This window comes from Geotrypetes seraphini, chromosome 2, assembly GCF_902459505.1.
Source record: "Geotrypetes seraphini chromosome 2, aGeoSer1.1, whole genome shotgun sequence".
NCBI lineage: Eukaryota > Metazoa > Chordata > Amphibia > Gymnophiona > Dermophiidae > Geotrypetes > Geotrypetes seraphini.
The window spans coordinates 11,093,407-11,116,198 of record NC_047085.1 but is presented as its reverse complement, the minus strand read 5'-3'; the positions used below and the strand labels follow the sequence as shown (position 1 = coordinate 11,116,198).

The 22,792-nt window shown below is 44.3% G+C and overlaps 1 protein-coding gene across 5 annotated transcripts in view; it reads left to right on the top strand.

Annotated features, from left to right (window-relative positions):
• The window catches only part of OPLAH (5-oxoprolinase, ATP-hydrolysing), a 148,900-nt gene that overhangs the window by 57,633 nt on the left and 68,475 nt on the right, over positions 1–22,792 (top strand). For all 5 annotated transcript variants that reach the window (XM_033933005.1, XM_033933006.1, XM_033933002.1 and 2 more), the window contains exons 4-10: positions 1,534–1,648; positions 4,037–4,160; positions 6,985–7,180; positions 14,554–14,719; positions 17,768–17,906; positions 18,255–18,322; positions 19,593–19,849. In XM_033933005.1, the coding sequence (XP_033788896.1) occupies positions 1,534–1,648; positions 4,037–4,160; positions 6,985–7,180; positions 14,554–14,719; positions 17,768–17,906; positions 18,255–18,322; positions 19,593–19,849 (1,065 nt within the window). The remainder of the gene's footprint in view (positions 1–1,533; positions 1,649–4,036; positions 4,161–6,984; positions 7,181–14,553; positions 14,720–17,767; positions 17,907–18,254; positions 18,323–19,592; positions 19,850–22,792) is intronic.

Sequence of the window (22,792 nt, the reverse complement as noted above, 5' to 3'; positions counted from 1 at the left end):
TTTATTTATTTATTTATTTTTTTTAAATTTTTATTTATAGAATTTTCATTCTTTCAATACATGAATCACATATTATAAAATGTATAATAAAATATATATGTATGTACAAATTCATATCATAAATATTCATCTCTTTCCCCTATTAATTGTTTTTCCATTTTTCTTTCATATTAATATCTATATTTCCCACCCTAACCCTATATTACTATTATCAATGTGTTAAGATATCTGATCTCTAGAATAATTAGTCAATGGATCCCATATTTTCTTAAAATTTTTAATATTTCCTTGTTGTAAAGCCAAAATTTTCTCCGTATGTATTGTTTCTAGTGTTGTGAACCGCTTAGTTAAATTTGTCTTTTTCCTTTGGTTATTTTTGGGCCTGAGACCCTAGAGGTCTGCCCGGTACTGTGCTTAGGTTCCAATTACTGGAATTGCTGTCAAAGCTCACTCCAGCCCATCCAAACCATCCCAAATTACTGAAGTTCACGTTGAAACCCTCCCCAGCCCATCCTAAACTGAAGAGCCGCCGCCGCTGTCTTCTGAGCAATGCTCTTTACTGGCGTGCATATAATTTGCATGCTGTAATGCCAAAAATTGCTGGTAAAATAAGTCTCTCCCACTACGGGCACTATATCGACTCGCTGGATTTTACTGGCAAGTTTTGAGGATCCAGCTCTTAGTCTCTCGAGGTTTGTCTTCCTTTCTAGGGATGTTTGTGTCAAAGATTTACACATCTTGGGAGGATACTTGGAGGCGTCCAAGTCTCCTTCCCCTTCCACATCACCAGCTGGTAGGGTTGATATGTCCTAGCTCTGTCCCCTTCCTGAGGTTTGACACGGGTTAAAAAATGTTTTTACAGCCCCCTAGACGTATGCAGTGCTATACATTAACATGTAAGAGACAATCCCTGCTCCATAATGCTTACATTCTAATTAAAACAAACAAATAGGGGTTAGGAGCAGGGGTGTCCAATGTCGGTCCTCGAGGGCCGCAATCCAGTCGGGTTTTCAGGATTTCCCCAATGAATCTGCATGAGATCTATTTGCATGCACTGCTTTCAATGCATATTCATTGGGGAAATCCTGAAAACCCGACTGGATTGCGGCCCTCGAGGACCGACATTGGACACCCCTGGGTTAGGGAATTACAGAGGGAATGATAAAAACAAACATGGGTACTTCACAAGCGAGCGAGAGTTAGGAGTTAAAAGAGAGTTCCTCTGTGGCTGCAGTTTTAAGTCTTGCCACAGATTCAGTATTGGATTCAAGTCTGAGATTTGACTGTGCCACTCAAGAAAATTCATGCTGTGGTAGCCACAATAGTCCACTATTTGAGATAATATATAGAATTAAAACAAAGAAAAACCATAAAGGTAGTACCTTTTTATTGGACTAACACTGTTTGATTAGCTTTTGAAGGTGACCCTTAGTCCCCCAAAAGAAAGCTCTGCTTCCCAGCTTTGCTAGAGAACCTGATGCCTGTAGGGAGAGAGCTCTTTATCCGGCTTCTAATTCTTAATATTTTTTTTAGGAGATCACAATGCCTGAGCTGCTGTATGAGGAGGTGATAGAGGTGGATGAGAGGGTCGTGCTTACCCACAGCGACTGCCAGCTTTCTGAGACGGGCTCCAGACAGACTGCAAGAGGTCTGTACACATTCTGAACATAAGCATGGGGGGGGGGATGGCTGCGCATAGGCAGGGCCTGGGGGGTGGGGGTGGAAGAGAGGGCCAGGAAGTCTCACCTTGCTCCCTGTGTTTGAAACTTGCTATATCCCATAAATGGGAACCAAATGGGAAGCAAGCATCTGTGGCGCTAGGAGTAGCAGCAGATATCAGAAGAGCCAGAGAATAAAAGCTTTAATGTACAAATATAGATAAAAACTAGCCTGACATGGCCACATTTCGCCTTCAAGTCTGCTTGAAGAAATGTCACGCACAAGTGCTGGCTGGCGATTTGTCCTTTTGTGGCTGGAATCGCCAACACACGGACCCGACGGTCCTTTATAATTTCACTTAAAGATCTCCATGCTCGTGGTTAGCACCCTCCCCACCGGCCCAGCTCTGCCCTCCAAACCTTTCCTTCCTTGATATTGCTGCGCTGCCAAAGGCATGCCACCTCGGTCACTGCCGGAAGCCTTTCTGTAACGTCCCATCCAGAAACAGGAAGTTCTGTCAGAGGAGGCGAGATGCTACAGAGAGATGTTTATATATATTTATTTTTCCCCCCAAATGAGTCATCTACACATTCTGGCTCTTAGGTTGTCTATCTTTTTTGGCCATTTTCGAGAATCAAAATATGCAAAACCCTGTACCTGGTTATAACAGGGCTGAGCAGCATTTGGTGGCCTTTATTTTTACAGCTGGTCGACTGGGGGTGGCCGCACAGTGGAAGCTACCCACCGCTCATGGACTCTCCTTGTTGTATGCTAAATTGGACTATCTTCAGCTGATGTCCAAATTGACTGCAATAAGCCATGTAACCCTGCCAGCTTACAGTAAAATCTGGGATGTTTATACTGCCTAGAAGACCCAGCAGGGGTAATGCACATTCTTTCCTTTGGCCTAGAGAAGGGGTGTCCAACCTGCGGCCCAGTGAAGTATTTTGTGCAGCCCCGGTCAAGGGCGATGCAGTGTTTTCCTTTGCTGCCCCTGGGTATTTACCATCTTGCCGGCTCCTTCCTCTGTCTTGCTGCAGCGTTTGCGTGTTTGTGTGGCTCCAGAAACATTTTTTTCGGCCAATGCGGCCCAGTGAAGCCAAAAGGTTGGACACCCTGGCCTAGAGTTTTGGTTTGATTTGTATGTAAGACTGTAGGGGTGGGTTGGGATGGCTGGGGAGGTTGGTGGGATTGTCCAGCTTTTGTGTGTGTTTCTTGTTGGCTTGTATTTTTGTGCATTTTCTCAATAAACTTTTGGGAAAAAAAAATACCCATCCAAAACAAGCCCGTATAGATGTGGGAGGTGCCAGCATTTTAATGGACTGGCCACACAGACATGCCGACAGAGCAGGGAGTCACTGCTGTGAGCTTCACATAAAGGGTGCCAGGTACACATTTCACCATGATCCCCTTTTAGTGTATGGTCAGAGAAAGGGCGGGACCGCCGGAAGAGGAAGCAGCGTAGACGCAGGGCTAAGAGAAGGGGCAGGACTGCCGGCAGAGGAAGCAGCAGGACGACGGTAGGAAACTTCTACATGATGGGGGGTGTGGAGGCTGTGGGGGTGCGGGTGCGTGTTCGAGCGCGAGCGGTCCTTCGGGGTGGGGGTGCGAGCGGTCCTGCGGGGGGGGTGAATCGGACGTCGGGGGGGCATCAGGGTGGGGACAGGACTTCAAGGGGGAGAGGAGAGTCGGGGCGGGTTAAAGGAGAGTGGGCTGGCCAGAGGAGAGTCGGGGCAGGCGAAAGGAGAGTCGGGCAGCGACGGGAGAGTCGGGGCGGCATGCGCGGTATACAGGTGTGCGCGGTATATAAAAATTTATTTACATAAATTACAGTTCCCCGCGCGCTATACCCGTGTGTGCGTTTTACATGGGTGCGCGGTATATGAGTGAAAATACGGTACTCTTGATTCTTCTTTCACCATTCACCTAACCGCTTTAAAGAAGCGCCCCCCTCCCTCTGTTCCTTCCCTCCCCATCCCTCTCACATTCAAACCTTATTTTTTTATTTATTTTTTTTCTTCTCTCTTCATCACTATAATGTAACCTTTCCCCTTCCTTTCTTGTTAACCTCACTTTTATGTCTGTCATTGTCTAATGTTTTTAATGTTCACTTTCCCATTACTCTTTCTCTTTTATTAATTTTATAATTTATAAATATAATTTTACCTTGATTTTAACTTTTATTGTAAACCGGCTAGATACTTGTTGATGGTCGGTATATTAAAATCAATCAACTTGAACTTGAACTTGAGGCAGGAACCAAAGGAGAAAAAATACCATCTAGGATTTTGAAAATGACACTTCTCTGTCTGGGACTTCTCCTTCCTTGGTTGCTCCTCGGATGAGTTTCTGTTCCTTTTCGTTTTCGTTCATTTAGGTTCCACGGGGGATTCCCTGGAGGTGTGGCAACCCCCGGACCTGACGAGCCTGAAGAAGGATCTGGAGGGGGTGCTAGCGAGAGGGATCCGCAGCATAGCTGTGGTGCTCATGCACTCCTACACGTGAGTCACGTAACCTACTTAAGCACTCCTAACCCTGAATCACACAAGCTGGGCTCAGGCCCTTGACAAGGGAGGGGGGGGGCAATATTTAAGTGGCTTCAGACTGGGTCCCAACTGGCTATTAGTGACACCTAAACACATAGGCCCCCTAGTGTCTTCAATTGTTTTAGAGCTGTTTCTATCAAAGGAGAGGAAAAGCCTCAGAATCACAGGGGTCTTAAATAGGTCTCTATATAATGTATAATGATGGGGAAAGTGGCACAGTGGTTAAAGCTACAGCCTCAGCACCCTGGGGTTGTGGGTTCAAATCCCACGTCTCTCCATGTGACCCTGGGCAAGTCACTTAATCCCTCCCCCCCCCCCCCCATTACCCCAGGTACATTAGATAGATTGTGAGCCCAGTGGGACAGACAGGGGAAAATGCTTGAGTACCTGAATAAATCATGTAAACCAGGGGTGTCCAACCTGCGGCCCAGTGAAGTATTTTGTGTGGCCCCAGTTGAGAGTGATGCAGTGTTTTCCTCTGCCTGGGGTGTTTACTGTCTTGCACGACATGTTCTCAGTTATGGCCCCACATTCATGGAATCTTTTTTTTTTTTTTTTTAATATCTTTATTCGTTTTTACATTATGCAAACAAGTGTACAATAATTCAAGTCATACTATACATTCTTCACTTGAAACTCTACATTCATTTTATACCATAAACTATCTCCCCTCCCTCCCTTTCCATATATTACCCCTCATAATGTCATAAAACCCACCCATCCCTCCTCCCCCCTACATATATTTAATATATTCATGGAATCTTTTACCACAATACATTAGAGAACTAAAAGACCTAACACTGTTTAAAAAAACGTTAAAAACCTTTCTCTTTAAAGATGTGTATGGATCTTAGGACTCTAAAAAATCGATTATTTTTTAACCGTTACCTGTTTTTTTTTTTTTTTTTAAACAGCTATTATAACCCCCCTTCTTGTTCTTCCCTTTTATGTTTTTTCTTCTCTTCTATCAAAAATTGTAACTATTCCCCCTCTTAACCACACATGTCTTACCCACAAAATTATTTTAAACTTATGCCTACACTCAGTTTGTTAAGTGTGTTAAATTTTAACTAACAACAAATTTGTTTTTATGTCACCATTAACATTTTACTTGTTTAATTTATTAATATATGTTATTATTATTGTACATCGCCTAGTAATTTAAATAGGCGATTCATCAAGAATAAATAAACTTGAAACTTGCCGGCTCCGTCCTCTGTCTTGCTGCAGCGTTTGCTCGTTTGTGCGGCCCCAGGCCAATGCGGCCCAGGGAAGCCAAAAGGTTGGACACCCCTGATGTAAACTGTTCTGAGCTCCCTGGGGAGAACGGTATAGAAATTTGAACAAATAAATAAAATGTACCCCACAGCTCACTCGGTGTAAAAACCTCCCTTTTACTAATTTTCATTAATCTGGCTCTAATTATTTTCAACTAAATTGTGCTGTGGCTTTTGTGCGAGTGATTTTCAGGTCTTTCTTATCTTTTGCTATTTTGTGTTCGAGTAGTGGGGTGGGGGTGGGGAGTGTCTCACCTAATATTTATTTATTTTTAAGATTTCTATACCGTCTAACCCAGGAGTGTCCAACCTTTTGGCTTCACTGGGCCGCATTGGCTGAAAAAAATGTTTCTGGGGCCGCACAAACTTTCAAACGCTGCAGCTAGACACAGGAGGGAGCCAGCAAGATGGTAAACACCCGGGGGCAGCAGAGGAAAACACTGCATCGCCCTCGACTGGGGCCGCATGCAGCACTCGGGCCGCAGGTTGGACACCCCTGGTCTAACCCTTGGAGGTTTACATAAAATCAAACATACGTAATGATTAAAACAATGCAAAGAGACAGACAAAATATCAGGATTTAAACTCGCAATAAATCTTCGATCAAGGTGAATCAGACCCTCTAAAAAAGCAGTAACAAACAATTGTGTTTTTAAAGAATTCTCTCTATCAGTGCATTTCCTTAACTGTCCTACCAGCAAGTTCCATAGCTTTACCCCAGCACAACAAAAGGTCATTAGACAAGTTTCTACATATTTCGGATTAAGATTGCCTCTCAGCAAAGCTGAATTTTCAGAGCGCAAAGATCTTTTGGGGTGATGGAACGGTCAACCTATCCTTGAAAGACTGGAATTGCAAATCATCACAATCTTATTATGTATTTAATTTTCTATACAGTTCTCCCAGGAAAGCTCAGAACAGGGAGGAGGGAACTGGCCGGAGGGGGGGATAATGGCGACAGGGTGCCTCTGTTGTCCTGTAGTCTTTGTGTGTGTGATTTGCAGGTATCTCCTATCCTTTGCTATTTTGTATTGGGAGGGTCCTCATCTAACATGCAGTGCTCTGTCCTGAGGGTAGGGGTCTCTGTGGTTCTGGATAGAAACATAGAAACATGATGGCAGCTAAAGGCCAAATGGCCCATCCAGTCTAACCATTGTCTCTTCCTCTCTCTAAGAGATCCCACGTGACTATCCCAGGTTTTCTTGAAATCAGACACAGTCTCTGTCTCCACCATCTCTACCGGGAGACTGTTCCAAGCATCTACCACCTTTTCTGTCAAAGAGTAGATTACTCCTGAGCCTATCTCCTCTTAATGCCCTCTCATTCCAGAGCTTCCTTTCAAATGAAAGAGACTCGACTCGCGCACATTTACATGGCAGAGGGTCTCGGTTATCCTGTATTTTTTCTTGTGTGTATGTGTGATTGCACTGTTTATCCCTTGCTATTCTGTATTGGGGGGGGAGGGTCTCGGCTAACCTGCATATTCTGTGCTTGCCTGGCAGGTGGTCAGTCCATGAGCAACAGATTGGCAAACTGGCCCAGGAACTGGGGTTTGATCATGTGTCCTTGTCTTCAGAGGTGATGCCAATGGTACGCATTGTTCCTCGCGGTTACACCGCCTGTGCTGATGCCTACCTTACCCCCTGCATTCGGAGGTACTTGGATGGATTTCGGGCTGGGTTCCAGAACCAGTTACAGGTAAGTGGCTGCAGTGGGGTAGTAAGAGGAGGAGGGGAGGAGCGGACTGCCCCGGGCGCTGTCTTGGTGGTGGCACTGGCACCTCTCTGCCCCTCCCACACCATGATCGTGCCCTCCCTTCCCCCACTTACCTCTTTAAATCTTCACCAGAGTGAGCAACTTCTCCAGCCCTCTGCTTGCACCTGCTTGGCTTCCCTCTGAAATCACTTCCTGGTCACGGGGCCAGGAAATGATGTCAGAGGGAAAACCAATGCTGACGCAAGCAGAAGGCTGGAGAAGCTGCTCACGTGGGTGAAGATTTGGAGGCACGAGGGGGAAGGGTGTGCGCTAGTATGGCGGGCGGTGGAGAGGAATGCGCGAGGGGGTGACACCGCCCCGGGCGCTTTCTACCTTGCTGCGCCACTGAGTGGCTGCAGGATGGGGGTCCTGGCAAGGAAATATTCACCATGTCTGTGTAAACCTCTCTTGACTGGACCCCACTGTAGATAACAGTTTCTGACTGGATATAGTTTGCCTATTTCCTGGCAGTTATCCGAACTTTCAGACATACCCACCATGGCCTTTGAAAACAGATCAGGGAGAGTGAGGTTTGCGCCTGCTTTTTCTACAGTTACCTTTTCTCTTGAGGATAATGTACATTAATTTAAAAATACAGTCTCTGCGCAATTATATCCCCCCTTCTCCCAAACTAACTTAAGTTTGCCATCAGGAACGCCTGCTGAAAGTGCTTTTTTCAGGTTTCTGGGTCTCGCTGCGTCTTTGTCAGGTAGAAACCAACGTTTCAGCCACCATGCTGTGGCGTTCTTCAGGGTACGCTCTGAAGTCTGCAGTGTGGGTTCACGTACCTGATTGGGACCAGGGCAGGGAAAGTCAATTGCAAGTTTCCGGGTCTCACTGCATCACACTGCAGATTTCAGAGTATACACTGAAGAAAGCCACAGCATGGTGGCTGAAAAGTCAATTTCTACCTGAAAAAGACGCAGCGAGACCCAGAAACCTGCATCAAGCACAACTCCAGCTGCGGAAACCCTAAGAGAACACCTACTGAAAGTGCCTGTGTGATTGATTTTTGTGCATAGTTTTAAGTGGGGGAAAGGGTTGGGCAAGTGCTAATATTCCCATATTTAATAGGATAAATTGCTTCTGACTAGTGGTGTAGCCACAGGGACCTGGGCCCCATTACCTTTGGCTCAGGACCCCTCTGCTGAAGACGTTGCATACCTGATATGTACCTGCAGCAGCACTTAATTCACTCAGCTGCTAATGCCGGCTGTCCCATGCATGCTCAGCTCAGGCCTAACAGAGTATGCGTGGGAGAGCCAGCATTAGCGGCTGAAGTGCGCCTGAGTAAATTAAGTGCTGGAGATGTCTTCAGCTGGAAGGCTTGGCACTAGAGAATGACACGGGGAAAAATTCTGTCCCTGTTACTGCCCCGTCCCCGGACCACCATCCTTTTCACTGCCCTGTCCCCACAGCATCAATACAAGCCTCAGTACTGCAATATTTAGCTTATTCCTTCCTGGCTGCTGAACTAGAGAAAGAGATGTTCAGCTGGCAGGGTTTTGTTTATAAATTTTTATCAACACAACTAATATTACTTTATCCTAAAGTGAAAATAAATAGAAATTTTTTTTCTACCTTTGTTGTCTGGTTTCTGCTTCCCTCATCTTCTCATTCAATTCCTTCCATCCACTGTCTGTCTTCTCTCTGTGTCTTCCATTTGCTCTGTTACTGTGCCTCTCCCTTCACCCCCAATTGGTCTGGCACCCATCTTCTTCCCTCTGCTCCCCCATAGTCTGGCATCTCTGTCTTCTTCCCTTCCAGTGTCTTCTCCCCACTCTCTCTTCCCCATTCCCTTCAGCATCTTCTTCTCATTCTGTCATCCCCATTTCCCTTTAGCGTCTTCTCCCCACTCTCTCTTCCCCATTTCCCAGCGTCTTCTCCCCTCTTTTTCTTCCCCAGTTCCTTTCAGGCTGCTTCAGCTCAGGCTGCTTCAGCGTTTTCACCTTTCCATCCCTCCACCCCCAGCACCCTTCGCACGGTCCAGCAGCTCCCTCCCGCAGGCCAGCCGTGCATCTCCCTCCCTTTCCCTTACCTTCTCTTTGTGGCAAAACTGGTGATTTCTATAAGTCTCCTTCAATGCAACCGGAAGCAGGAAGAGATTTGGGAGTAATCATCAGTGCAGACATGAAGGCTGCCAAGCAGGTAGAGAAGGCCACATCCAAGGCAAGGCAAATGATGGGATGTATCAATAGAAGTTTCGTCAGTCGGAAACCAGAAGTCATAATGCCGCTGTACAAAACCATGGTGAGACCTCATCTGGAGTACTGTGTGCAGTTCTGGAGGCCACATTACCATAAAGACGTGATTAGAATCGAGTCGGTTCAGCGGATGGCCACTAGGATGATCTTGGGGTTCAAGGGTCTCTCATACGAAGAGAGACTGAGCAGACTGCGGCTCTACACTCTAGAGGAACGCAGGGAGAGAGGGGACATGATTGAGACATTTAAATACATCACAGGACGTGTCGAGGTGGAAGATGTCATCCTCTTCCCCAGGGGACCCTCGACCACAAGAGGGCATCCGGAGGGAAGTTTAGTAGTGACACCAGGAAGTATTTTTTCACGGAAAGGGTGGTAGATCACTGGAATAAGCTTCCGGTGCAGGTGGTCGAGGCCACCGGCGTGCTTGACTTTAAAAGTAAATGGGACATGTACGTGGGATCCCTATGTAGGACGAATCACTAGCATCTAGACTTATCGGGGTGGGTCAGTAGAGTGGGCAGACTTGATGGGCTATAGCCCTTTTCTGCCGTCATCTTTCTATGTTTCTATGTTGCGTCAGAGGAGACTTTTCCAGCAGGCAACGCAACGCGACTTCAAGGCTCCGGCTGTAATACAGTGCATAGCCTTTTAGAAATCACCAGCTTCACCACAAAGAGAAGGTAAGGGAAAGGGAGGGAGATGCACAGCTGGCGGGAGAGAGGGGGCTGCCGGACCGCACGCTCATTCGTCACGCATGCTCACCATTCACCGCTCCACGGGGCGGTGAATGGCCTTGTCCCCGATCTCACGGTGACCTTTTATTTGTCACCTTTTCGGCGGGTTATCCACGGCTAGCCGCAGGTAACAACCACCGTGTCATTCTCTGCTTGGCACCCCCGTCAGCAAAGGTAGTATTGCGTTGGGTGGCCAGGGGGAGGGGGAATATTTGGGTCCTCCCTAATTATTTTTGGGAACTCATTTTGCGCCATAGTTATCATCAAGATTCCTACGTTCCTCGCAATCTATATATTCCACCTCTTCGTCAGATTTGTTATGATTCCATGCGCTCAAGTATATTCAGCATTATCGGACTCGCACTGTGGAATTCTTTACCGCTAGATATTGGATCAAAACCATCATACTTGGAATGCCAAGCAGACCTCAAAATTTACTTATTCAGAGATGCATTCTATAATTGATATATTTAATTAGCCTTCTCTTAAGATACACCCTGTTCTAGGCATGGAGACCCTGTGGATTAGCCAACTCTCATTTATTTTATTACTATCTATCGATTTTTTTAATTTTAATGAATTACACCTTTTCTTTGTAAATCGCCTAGATGGTCTCGGCCCGGGGTGATAAGGTTGTTCAGAAAACCCTAACGTGCAAATTGAAGTTCCCATGAATTTGACTGTGCTTGATCAGAAAATAAATTTTTTAAAAAATGTTTAAAGCCCATCCTGGGGTTGCTCAAAGCCACTGATTACATAAAGCTCTGCTTTTCTTAAAATTTGCTGCCATTTTAGCGCGTGCTTAGTAAAAGGACCCCGATATGTTTTCACATAAAGCAATGATAGATTGATAAAAAGACATTTTATGTTGTCTGTTTTATTGAAAAAGAACGATAAATCAGTACAGTAATAACACTACGGAGTCTCCAATATGCTCGGATCCCTTAGAATCCCACTAATATAGTGTAACAACCACAAAAAAATAGGAAAACGTTCTCCTGTCATCAATTGATGATAAAAAAAAAAGACATTTTATACAAAAAAAAATCTAGTAGTACTTTATTAAAATAACCTTTAATATCTGAATTTTATTATGGAAATAGCAGAAATTTAACCATCTCTTATGCCCCGCAATTATTGGCAAAGAATCATTACGGCTTCCAATAAGATCGATAAGGATTCATAACGGTAACATCACGGAACAGACAACACTAACCCCTTCTTTTACAAAGGTGCTAATCACGCACTAAACGCTAACGTCTGCATGTTATCCTAAGGACGCGTTAGTGGTTAGCGCATGTGTTGATCTAGCATGCAAACATCTGAAAACCTGGCTTTTCTCAAAAAAATGTAAGTCTCCCTCCAACTTAGGAATCAAAGAAAGTCTTATATCTTGGCATCCCAATCCTCTAAATTTTCTTCACACTTCTACCTCTAACCCTCTGTTGTAGTTCCTTCCTATTTCTCCTACTGTAAACCGCGTCGAGCTCTACAAACGTGGAGATGATGCGGTATACAAACCTAAGGACTAGATTAGATTAGATTAGCATGTGCTAAACACGCGCTAAAACGCTTACTGCACCTTTGTAAAAGAGAACCATAAACTAAACGCCACTAAAACAGAACTCTTATGGATCAGGAAAAAAAGCACCAAATTCACACGTCCTACCCTAGCATGGGACTCCACTCTACTAACGGCAACAGATCAGGTACGCAGCCTAGGAGTAACCTTAGATGGACACCTATCCCTATCTGCCCACATATCCCAAGTAATCTCCACCTCCTTCTACTACCTCCGCCAACTGAAAAGGATCAAACCCTACATCTCCACACCTGACCTCGCCCAACTCCTCTACGCATATGTCCTCTCCAGAATGGATTACTGTAACTCCCTATTTAATGGACTAACCAAAAATAATCTCAAACGCCTCCAACGTGTCCAAAATGCAGCTATCCGCCTCCTACACAACCTCAACTACCATGATCCCGTCTCCCCAGCACTCCGCGCTGAACACTGGCTCCCAATTAGCCAGCGCTGTGCTTTCAAGGCCCTAGCAGTAGCCCACAAGAGAATTTATGCCACCACCCCCTCCTACATAAAATCTAAGCTTCCCATCTACACCCCCACTCGCTCCCTCCGCTCAAAATCGGAAATACGCCTATGCATTCCCCCTGGAAGGTCCCTCCTCTCAGAAACTGCCCGCAAACGATCCTACAGCCACTTCATCCCACATCTCTGGAATAAACTCCCCCCCAACTCAGGCAACAGAACTCTTTATTGACATTCCGTAAAATGGTAAAGACCCTCCTCTTCAACTAAAGGTCTCCCTCAGTCTACACCCCCCCTTAAACCCCACCTCTCTCTTCTCTCCCCTATTTAACTTCTCCTAAATTTCAGTATTGTCCTCTCTTAGTCTGTACTCTGATAAATTGTCTGTACTCTGATAAATTGTTTGTACCCTGATAAATACTGCACAATCTTGTATGTCCAAGCATCTAAACCTATTGTACACCTTATTTGCCTAATTACTTCTACTGTGTATGTTTACTTGTAGACCGTTCTGAGCTACTGGGAGAACGGGATATAAATCTAAATAAATAAATAAAATAAATAAATAAATAAATAAAGTTCAAGTCCTTGGTTACAGTGAGTATAGATGCGTCTTCAGTGATTTCCTTTTTTTTTTCCAAATTCTTTATTCATTTTTCCATTTTACATCAAGAACACAATATTACATCATTTAAACCTTATAAACATCACTTGTATTTCTTCTAACATCATCTTAAAAACATAAATTTATACCCTTCCCACAATTATTTTATTCAAAAATATCATATAAATATTCTTAACTATTGATCAAATCTTTAATATAACTTTATACCCTCCCCCCTATGTATGAGAGTACTTTCAGTGGATAATGGTGTTTAATCATTGCAATAACTGTCAATGGCCCCCAAATCTTCTTAAAATTGTTATAATTCCCTCTTTGTATGGCATTTGTTCTTTCCATTTTGTAACTGTGGCACAACAAATTCCACCAGAAGGTCTTTAGTGATTTCCTGAATCTAACATACTTTGCTAATACCTAAACACGTACACTTTTGGTGTAATCATCTACCAAAGGTGTTCCAAACACTCAAGCGTTCGATGTCTTCTTGAGACAGTCAGGATGAGGCCTTCGATGCTATTGAACTCCTTGCAACAAGGCCTCACGCTGCACTGGGTCTGTGGTGATGCCAGTGGCAAAAGTCAGTTATTAATGATACAGAAGTCCGTTAAATTTGTGAACTTTTGGACATGTTTGTTTTATATGTAATCCGCTTAGCTTTGAAGCGGAATAAAAATGTTTTGAATCAAATTAACTCTAGGGATGAAATACCTATGGCTAAGTTACTTTGGCATTTACAGGTCCAGGATAGATCAGGCCCAGTCTGCTGCAGAGAATTTCAGATGGTAGCCACAGAACATTCAAAGTTTCCACTAACACTGCTTCGTCCCAGGCCAAAGTGTTGATGTCTCTGGATAGAATTTCCTCCTGGTTTGTCCCTGAATAGGTTCTTCTCACACTGTTCATCTGAACAGCTTTCACTGGGCCAGGGTAGAGAGGACCAAATCCTCTTTGTATCTTGCTGCATCAGAGCAAAAAATTCTGCTGGCTGGCAGGGGCACTGAGTTGGCCACTGACCTAATGATAAATTTAAGATTTTTTTTCCTTGTATTTTCAACATATCTGGTCTGAAACATTTGTCACCCTCTTTAAAAACAAACAAACAAACAAAAAAAAGCAGCTGGGTGGAAGGGTTAAACATTCTGATCAAAGATATAAGAATAGCCTTACTGGGTCAGACCAATGATCCATCAAGCCCAGTAGCCCATTCTCATGGTGGCCAATCCAGGTCACTAGTACCTGGCCAAAACCCAAAGAGTAACAACATTCCATGCTACTGATACAGCGCAAGCAGTGGCTCCCCCCATGTCTTTCTCAATAACAGACTATGGACTTTTCCTCCAGGATCTTGTTCAAACCTTTCTTAAAACCAGCTACGCTATCCGCTCTTACCACATCCTCTGGCAACGTACCCACAATCTACCAAACTGATACCAGCTAGAGATTCAAGGCGATTTACAATAAAAGAACCCAGTATGTCAAACATGGAGAATTACAACATCTTAAACAGTAAATTAAAAAAAAAAAGACCAAATAATCATAAGAGTTAATGACATTTATCAAATAAAAAATGTTTCCGTTTCCTATGAATGCTTAAATAGCCCGGTTCTGTTCTAATAGCGTAACAGAGAGCTAAATTGACGCTTATAGCGTAATCCCTTTTTCATAGCCAACTCTTGCTCTGTGCTTCCTTTCCCTCCCTTCAGGATGTTCGTGTGCTATTCATGCGCTCAGACGGTGGGCTGACGCCCATGGAGAGCTTCAGTGGTTCCAGAGCCATCCTTTCAGGCCCGGCGGGGGGCGTGGTGGGCTACGCCATCACCACATCCCAGCAGGAGGACAAGCAGCCAGTCATCGGCTTTGACATGGGAGGTGAGAAGAGGGAGTAGCTTTGTGGGAGGGGCACGTTGGGTGGGCCTAGTAATGGTGCACAGGGGTTACAGAATAATTGCAGTTGTAAATGACAATTGCTATTATGGAATCCATGCTTAGCCTGCATCGTCCTTCAGGTGATCTGTAGAGAATTACCCCCCTGTATGTGAGACTGCAGGCATGTCCTCCTCCCCAGCTTGGTGGCTGGTCAAATTCACGCAAGACAGATGCACACAGACGATCACGCACAACACAGTAGCGCGCAAAACAATTGCATGCACGGTCAAATGCTCACAACACAATTGCACGCAGACAATCGCGCACATGACAAATGTACGGCTATCGTTTGTCCTGCACCCGAATGTCTGTGCGCATTTGTCTTGTGCGCATATGACTATGTATCTCCCATCTGTAGCCAGAACGAGATCCAATTACTACCATTATTTATCATTTTATTGTCTATTATTAAAAGCATTAAATGGCTCCGCCCCCCCCCTATCTAAACAACCGCCTAAACCAGATCCTCACCTCAAGACAAAGAAGAGCTCCGAACCCTTTTGCCTTCCCTCCACTCAAGGGCACTCAGCGCAAAAAGATGTTTGATAACCTTCTGGCGACGCAAGCAGCAAAACTTAACCACTCCATCTCCAACCTGTTGACGGCAACGGGCGACTTCAAAACTTTTCGAAAATAAATCAAAACCCTACTTTTCAAAAAATGTATCCAGATATCTTAACCCAACCCTTCCCCCTCCTCCTAGATAAATTCTCCCCCAAAACCTTCACTTAAATAATCTCTTCCTCCCCAAAACACCAACCAAGTATTCAGATCCCTGAAATGTAACGTAATCTTATTTGTACTCTAACTGTAATCTATTTGTTATATCACACAGTAACGTACAGTCAAATTTTCTTTACTAAAGCATCAAGTTGAGCATCGAACAAGAAGTTTCAATCAAAAAAGATTTTAATAACTGGACTGATAGGATAATTAATTCCATCCAACGTTAAAGAATTTTCTTTAATCTTATTAGCTGGACATGCCAAAAAAATCTTAGTTTTATTAGTTTAATTTTAGTCTAAATTCTTTTGACCATTGATTTGGAGAGGCGTTACTTGACATTTTGATAGCCCGCAGATACCTGCTCAACTCGCAGCGGGTCACGTAAAAAGAAAGCTGGGAATTCCTCAGGAAATGTAGAAAAAATAACATTAATTAATAATTAGTGAATAATTCAACATTCTCTAAACAGGTGGAGGGGCATAATCAAAAGAAACATCTAAGTCTGTTTTGGGCCTAAGTTGCAAGTCGCCCAAAGTCAGACACGGGAAAAGGTCCATTTTCGAAAAATACATCCAACATTTAATTTTTTTTGAAAATCGTCCAACTGTACGTCCAGCCATCTGATCACCCAGACCGCTAAGTCATCCATCTTTATACCCCATTTTCATCCAAAAATTCGTCCAAGTCACAAATGCCTAGAAAAAGACCTTTTGGGTGTGGGAGGGGCCAAAAGTGATGGACTGGACACCCAGACATGGCACCAGAATAGTGGGGTACCTTACAGGGCACTGCTGTGAACATCACAAAAAGGGTCCCACATAAACATCTCACTACAGCTCCCTTATAGGTCATGGAGAGCCCCCCCCAAAACCTACTAGACCCACCTATCTACCACCCCAATAGCACTTATGGCTGCAGAAGCCACTTATATGGGTTAGGGGGGTTTTGGGGTGTGCACATTTTTCACCATGAAGCTTATGGGCTTGGGTCCTCCTCTCCATGGTTCACTAACCCACCCCCAAGACCACTTAAGCCACCTCTGTGCAGCTCTATGTGCCAACTTTTCCATACCAGGCTGCCAGATGCTGATGTTCTGGAGGCAGATATGTAAAGTTGTTATTACAATGTTTATGGGGGTGGGGGGGGGGAGGTCAGTGATCACTGGGGCAGTGTGTTGGGGGCTGTACTTTTAGTCTGCAGTGCTTATCTGGTCACTTTGGATGCCTTCTTGTGACTTAGACCTGGTTTTAGATGGCCTAAGTCACAACATCCAGGTCCCATCTAGGCAGTGTTGTATAACTTTCGGTTATACATGCAGTATGACTAAGTCTAGGACAGCCCACATCCCGCCCAAATCCCGCCCTCGACACTCCTCCTGACATGCCCCTTTTAGCTCTGGTCGTTCAGCAGGCCTAGGTCATTTTTAAATACATCTAAAACCCTGTTCGATTATCGGCACTTGGACAACTTGTCTCACTGATCGTCCAAGTGCCGATTTAGGCCAGTTTTTAGACATTTTTCTGTTTCGATTATGAGCCCCAAAGGTTTTAACTGGTCTTCTAAGTGACAAATAGTCTATTTAGCCCCTGATTTCTACAGGAAGAGAATTCTAAATCAAGATTATTCAATGCATGAATGAAGAATAAGCATGTTTGGGGGACTTGATCCCTTTAAGAGTAGGAAAACTTCATCTCATTTGATTCCTGAGATTAGGTTGCAGATTAGCATGAGATAGTAAAACGGAACCTACGTGGTCATAGTAATGTTGAAGGAAGTTGTGTAATGGTGTTTTGAAGAGAATGTGGTAAAGGAAGGTGGGTTGATTCGTAGGCCACAGAATCTATAGTGAGATGCGACTGACCTATGATAAGTTGGCACTCTGTAATCTTGATTTACTACCTATGGAGAATTCAGGAAACGTCTGAAAGCACATCTATTCCTGAAATACTTAGGAGACCAACCCATTCAATCTTAGTCCTTAATAACCGAGCGCAAGAATCACCTGTCGCTAAATCTGTACTTTGTTTGTTCATTCAATCTGTAGCATTTCTAAGCATTGTAAACCGCATAGAACTTCACAGTCCTGCGGTATATAAACTGTTATTATTATTAAATCCCTAGGGTGAGGACCTAATTTTCTAGCCACTAATTACCATCCCATGGTGGTGGCACAAAACGGCTGAGATAAGTTTTTTTTACCCAACTGCTTGATCCATCTATCCATCAAAGGAAGAGATTGCTGACCCTCTACCTTCACTTCCACAGGAACATCCACAGACGTTAGCCGTTACGCAGGGGAATATGAGCACGTCTTCGAAGCCACGACTGCTGGGATAAGCATTCAGGCGCCACAGCTGGACATCAACACGGTGGCGGCAGGAGGGGGCTCCATGCTATTTTTCAGGTGGGTCTGTAGCTGACCCTGGTTTCCAGAAGGAAGAGGGGAGGCTTGATGCTCTTTCAAGTGGGTCTCTAGCTGGTTGCTCCGTGCTGTTCTTCAGATGGGTCTCTGCCACCCTTGAGCGCTGCTGCATAAGCGACTTTTAAATACAATTGGTTTATCTTGACATCTTACTCTTGCAGATATGGAATTAGTTTCTAGACGTTCGTTGTTTGAACAGCAAGGTTTCAGAATTTTGAGGTGGGGGGGAGTGATTTTCCTAACTATATTTAGATGTGGGACGCATCACTTGACTGTAGCCGGAGATCTTCATATGATCAGAGTCCCCTGTGACATATTTTCCTTTTCCAGGTCAGGCATGTTCGTGGTTGGCCCAGAGTCTGCAGGAGCCCATCCAGGCCCTGCCTGTTACAGAAAGGGTAAGAGCACATTGGAGTTTGGGGCATCAATAGAAAGCCACGAGTGCACTAGCAGTACTACAGATGAGAAGCCCCTCTCTCCCCAGAGCAGAATTGTTTTTCACAGATACAAAGAGCCCTGATATTTGGGTCAGCGTCTGACTCAGGGCTTCAGGGGCAAGTTGAGAAGGAAGTCCCTACATGCAACGTGACAAAACAATCTTTGCTTTTTCATTTTATGCATTTATTCTTTACTCGGGGTCTGGTTGGGGTTTCAGAGACTTCAAGGAGGAGTTTAGCTGTAGCCACTGAGCTGGGAAGTCTTTGCTGGGGCCATAGTTCAGGTCTTATCTGTTTCCAGTTCTGCTGGGAGGTATGCTGGGATGCTGGTGGAACAACCAACAAGGGCAGAGGTGGTACAGGGAAGGAGGACCAGCCAGAGTAGTCGCACAGTCTAATTTATTGAAAAGAGACAGGACGTGGCCCAGTTTCATCAGGTTCTCAAAAACCATTAAGGGGCTGATTCTGAAAGCGGCCGCTGCTGCCAGAATTGCGGTGAACAGGGTCTGTAGGCCCCAAAAATGTAGGCCAGGGTTTAACAGGCCTTCATTTCCAGCACCTAGGGTCCTGTCAGAATCGTAGCCAGCGGCGCCTAGTGACGCTGAAGTCTGGCGCCGCCCTTAAACATGCCCACTTCCAGGCTTTGGTGTCACTACTGTTAGTATTAGTTATTTCTGTAGCGCTACCAGACGTATGCAGCGCTGTACAGAGTCACGGTTAAGGCAGAGCTTAGAGGAATGGGGCAGGGAAAGCGACAAAACTTGAGGGGGAGGGACAGGAAAATTGAGTTCCCGCGGAGACGGGGAAAAATTTGTCCCCCGTGTCATTTTCTACTCTCAACCTTGTGGGGGTGAGGGCTGGGGGAAGGGTGGCCTCTCACTGTGGCTTGCTCCCTTGACCAGGGAACGGTAGTTTCACTCTGCTTTGTGTCTTACAACCCCGCCAGGGGGGTGGGGGCACAGAAGGAGGGTGGTTTGCTCTTTCTTTTCCTTTTTCATTTTTTGAGAGCTTTTTTTTTTTTTTTCTTCTTCTTGGTCATTCACACTGTGGTTTCAGTCTGTCCAAATACAAATTCTTTTAACATTAATAAATCGATGTACACTTGCAGTTGTTTTGAGGGGGGAATGCAAAAAGTGTTTTTATGTTGAGCGATCTAGAAAAAGGGGAAAATGCGAGCTGGAACTTCTGTGCTGCTCCTGGAAATCAGGATGACCCGTGTTTTCCATCGCAGGGGGTCCTCTGACAGTAACCGATGCCAACCTCTGCCTGGGTCGCCTGCTGCCAGACTACTTCCCCAGGATCTTCGGTCCCGTGGAAGATCAACCGCTCTCCACTCAAGATACTCTGAGCGCATTCCACAAGCTTACGGCGCAAGTGAATGCCTTTCTGGATGGAGGGAGAGCCCCGCTGACCGTGGAGGAGGTGGCCATGGGCTTCATACGGGTTGCCAACGAAGCCATGTGCCGACCAATTCGATCACTCACCCAGGTGCGACTGAAACTTTGCAGGAGTTTTTCTTGAAGATCTTTCTTTTTCCTAGATTTTTCCCTGTTATGTTACTCAATACATAAACAAAAATTGCTACAGTTGGGGGAAAAAAAGTTACAAAGCAACAAAACAAGGAGAAAAGGGTGATCCCAACCTAAACTGCAGTAAAACTGTTGTTAATATTATTAATGTTGGAATTACCAGATGTACAATGCTATACCCTTTAATTCGCTGTATGTACAGTTTCTCTTTATTGTATTTACAGTTTCTCTTTATTGTAAACCACTTCTCTTTATTGTAAACCGCCTAGAAGTCGCAAGATTGTTGGCGGTATATAAGAATAAAGTTATTATTATTATTATTAAAAATCCAAACCGAGAGCAAACAAAACAAAACTGCAGATCTGTACAAGACGTAGGCAAAATTTATTGTGACAAAATAATTATATGCAAACCCTTTTACCAATCAAGGGACCCGACACGGTCCGTGTTTCGGACAAACCTTCGTCAGGGGTCCATGGTAAAAATGGGATAACAGAAAAAAGTCACAAAAAATTGTAGAGTAGCAGCAAAGTATTAGCCACGTCGGGATTCACCAACTGCAGTGAACCATCGCAAAAGGTTACTCCTGTCTTTCCTCCTCTTTTACAAAGCCACGCAGTAAAAGCCCCGAAGCCCTTTAAATCCCTCTGGGGTTCGGGGCAGTTAACACAGCAGCAACAGCCGCTAGTGTGGCTTTGTAAAAAAAAGGGTGGAGGGAGGGTTATATGGTAACTTTTCTGCTTAAGTTCTGAATATCGATTTAACCCTTTCAGGACCAAGGGACATATTTGTCCCATAACTTTAAAATCCTATAAATTTTGATTGGGATAGTCTACAGTTCTAAATTTGATATGTACGGATTCCATATGATACTGCCTTTATGTAAACAAACTGGTTCCGACATTCATTCATTAGCGTCGTTGCCAGATTGACGAGAAGATTCACTTGCCACACTGTCCATAAGCCAGAAGTTTGATTTAAAAAAAAAAAAAAAATAATGATATTTCACAAAAAAAATCAATTTTTTGGCATCTGCAAGCCCTTTTTACCATAAAAATGTCGTCAAAACCACAAAAATTGGCCTACGATCCTTATGGTCCTGAAAGGGTTAACCAGCTCTGTCTGAATATTCAGTGCTGAAACCCAGACGTGGCTTGGCATTGAATATGTGTGACTAACGCTGGCGGTGGTCATCAAAACACTCGGTGCTAGTTGAATTTTATAGCACAAAAAAGATCCACAAAAGAAATGAAGCAGCAAAACAAGAAAGATTGTGGAACAGATGATCGGATGGACCAGGTTGTAGTTTAATAAGCATACAAATCACTTTAAAACAATCATCGTGAAAACAATCCACATAGTGTTAGGCTCATAATCAAAAAACATAGGCATCCATAAAGCATCCCAAGTCAGCACTTGGATGTCCTAATTGCCAGGATTTCCAAGTGCCAATAACACTGCAACAGAGGTTTGGGGGTTGCTGAATTCAAAACTGACCTTAATTTATCAGTAAAACCCTCTGATTTTTGGCAAAAGAGCATTATAATGCAAAATTTAACATTTTGATGTTTTCTAATGCTTGGAATAAATGTTACAACAATCTCTGAAATATTCAGTTTGCCTCAAATTAGATTTGTAAGCTAAAGTATTAATTTTAATGATAGCATTGAAGAATAGGAAGGCACCAAATTATATCCAAATGGTGGAGAAGATGCTTAAAGCATTCTGTGATCTCAAATGCAACATGTCACTACAAATTCATTTTCTCCACTCACATCTGGATTCCCCCCTTCCCCCCCCCCCTCCGATAATCTCGGTAGTGTTAGTTATGAACATGGGGAAAGATTTCACCAGGACATTGCTACAATGGAGAAATGATATCAGGGCATATGGAATTCATCAACGCTGGCCGACTCTTGTTGGACATTAATTAGAGATGCTCCTAATCTCATTTATAAACGCACTTCCAACAGCAAAACGATTCTAGGAAATAATATTTATAGGAACTCTTAAATCGGCGCAATGCGTTACATTATGACTTCTCATGCTATAAATATGTGCGATTGTCTCAAAAACTAGACGTGACGGAGAAAACTGAGGCTATTTTCATACAGAGGAGGTCAAATTCCATAAAGTGAACTTTATTTTCTTCTTACCCCAGAAAAAAAAGTTAAAATTTGTTGCGCAGTGTAATCGAAACTGCTTTTCTGTACGTCTAGCGAGGTGTTCTAGCCTCTGTGCATCCAAACCAGGAAATGGTCGTGGTAGAGGCGTGTTACGGGCGGGCTTTGGGCGGTGTCAAGGGTGGATTAGACATGGATGCCTTGCAGCGATAACATTTTGCAAGACATCCTGGACAGAACTTATGCGTTTGGAACTAGACCTGTTTTAGAAGGGTCTGAGTGCCACAAAGGTGCCTAAATTGACCAGGTGACCACTACATACATCACTCCCCCCGTGCTCACTGACCCCCTTCCACCACATTACATTAGTGATTTCTATTCTGCCGTTACCTTGCGGTTCAAGGCGGATTACAAAAAGGATCTATCTGGCCATTTCCAGAGGAATTATAGAATGGTTAGAGAGTAGTCAACTTGGTTCTTAGAGATGAGGTGGTTCTTGTGGCGTTAAGTTGTTTTAGAACTAAAAGGTACATACCTGTCTCTAAAACAGCAGCATCTGGTATGGAGAAGCCTACTAGAGCTGCACACAGGTGTCTTAAGTAGCTTGGTGGGTGGGCTAATGAGCCATAGAGAGAACCCAGGCCCATAAGCCACTCGAACCACTGCATTTATGGTAAAATGTGTCAGCCCACCCAAACCCTACTATACTGCCAAATAGGTGCCACCTACAGCCATAAGTGCTATTGGGGTGGTACATAGGAGGGTATAGTGGGTTTTGG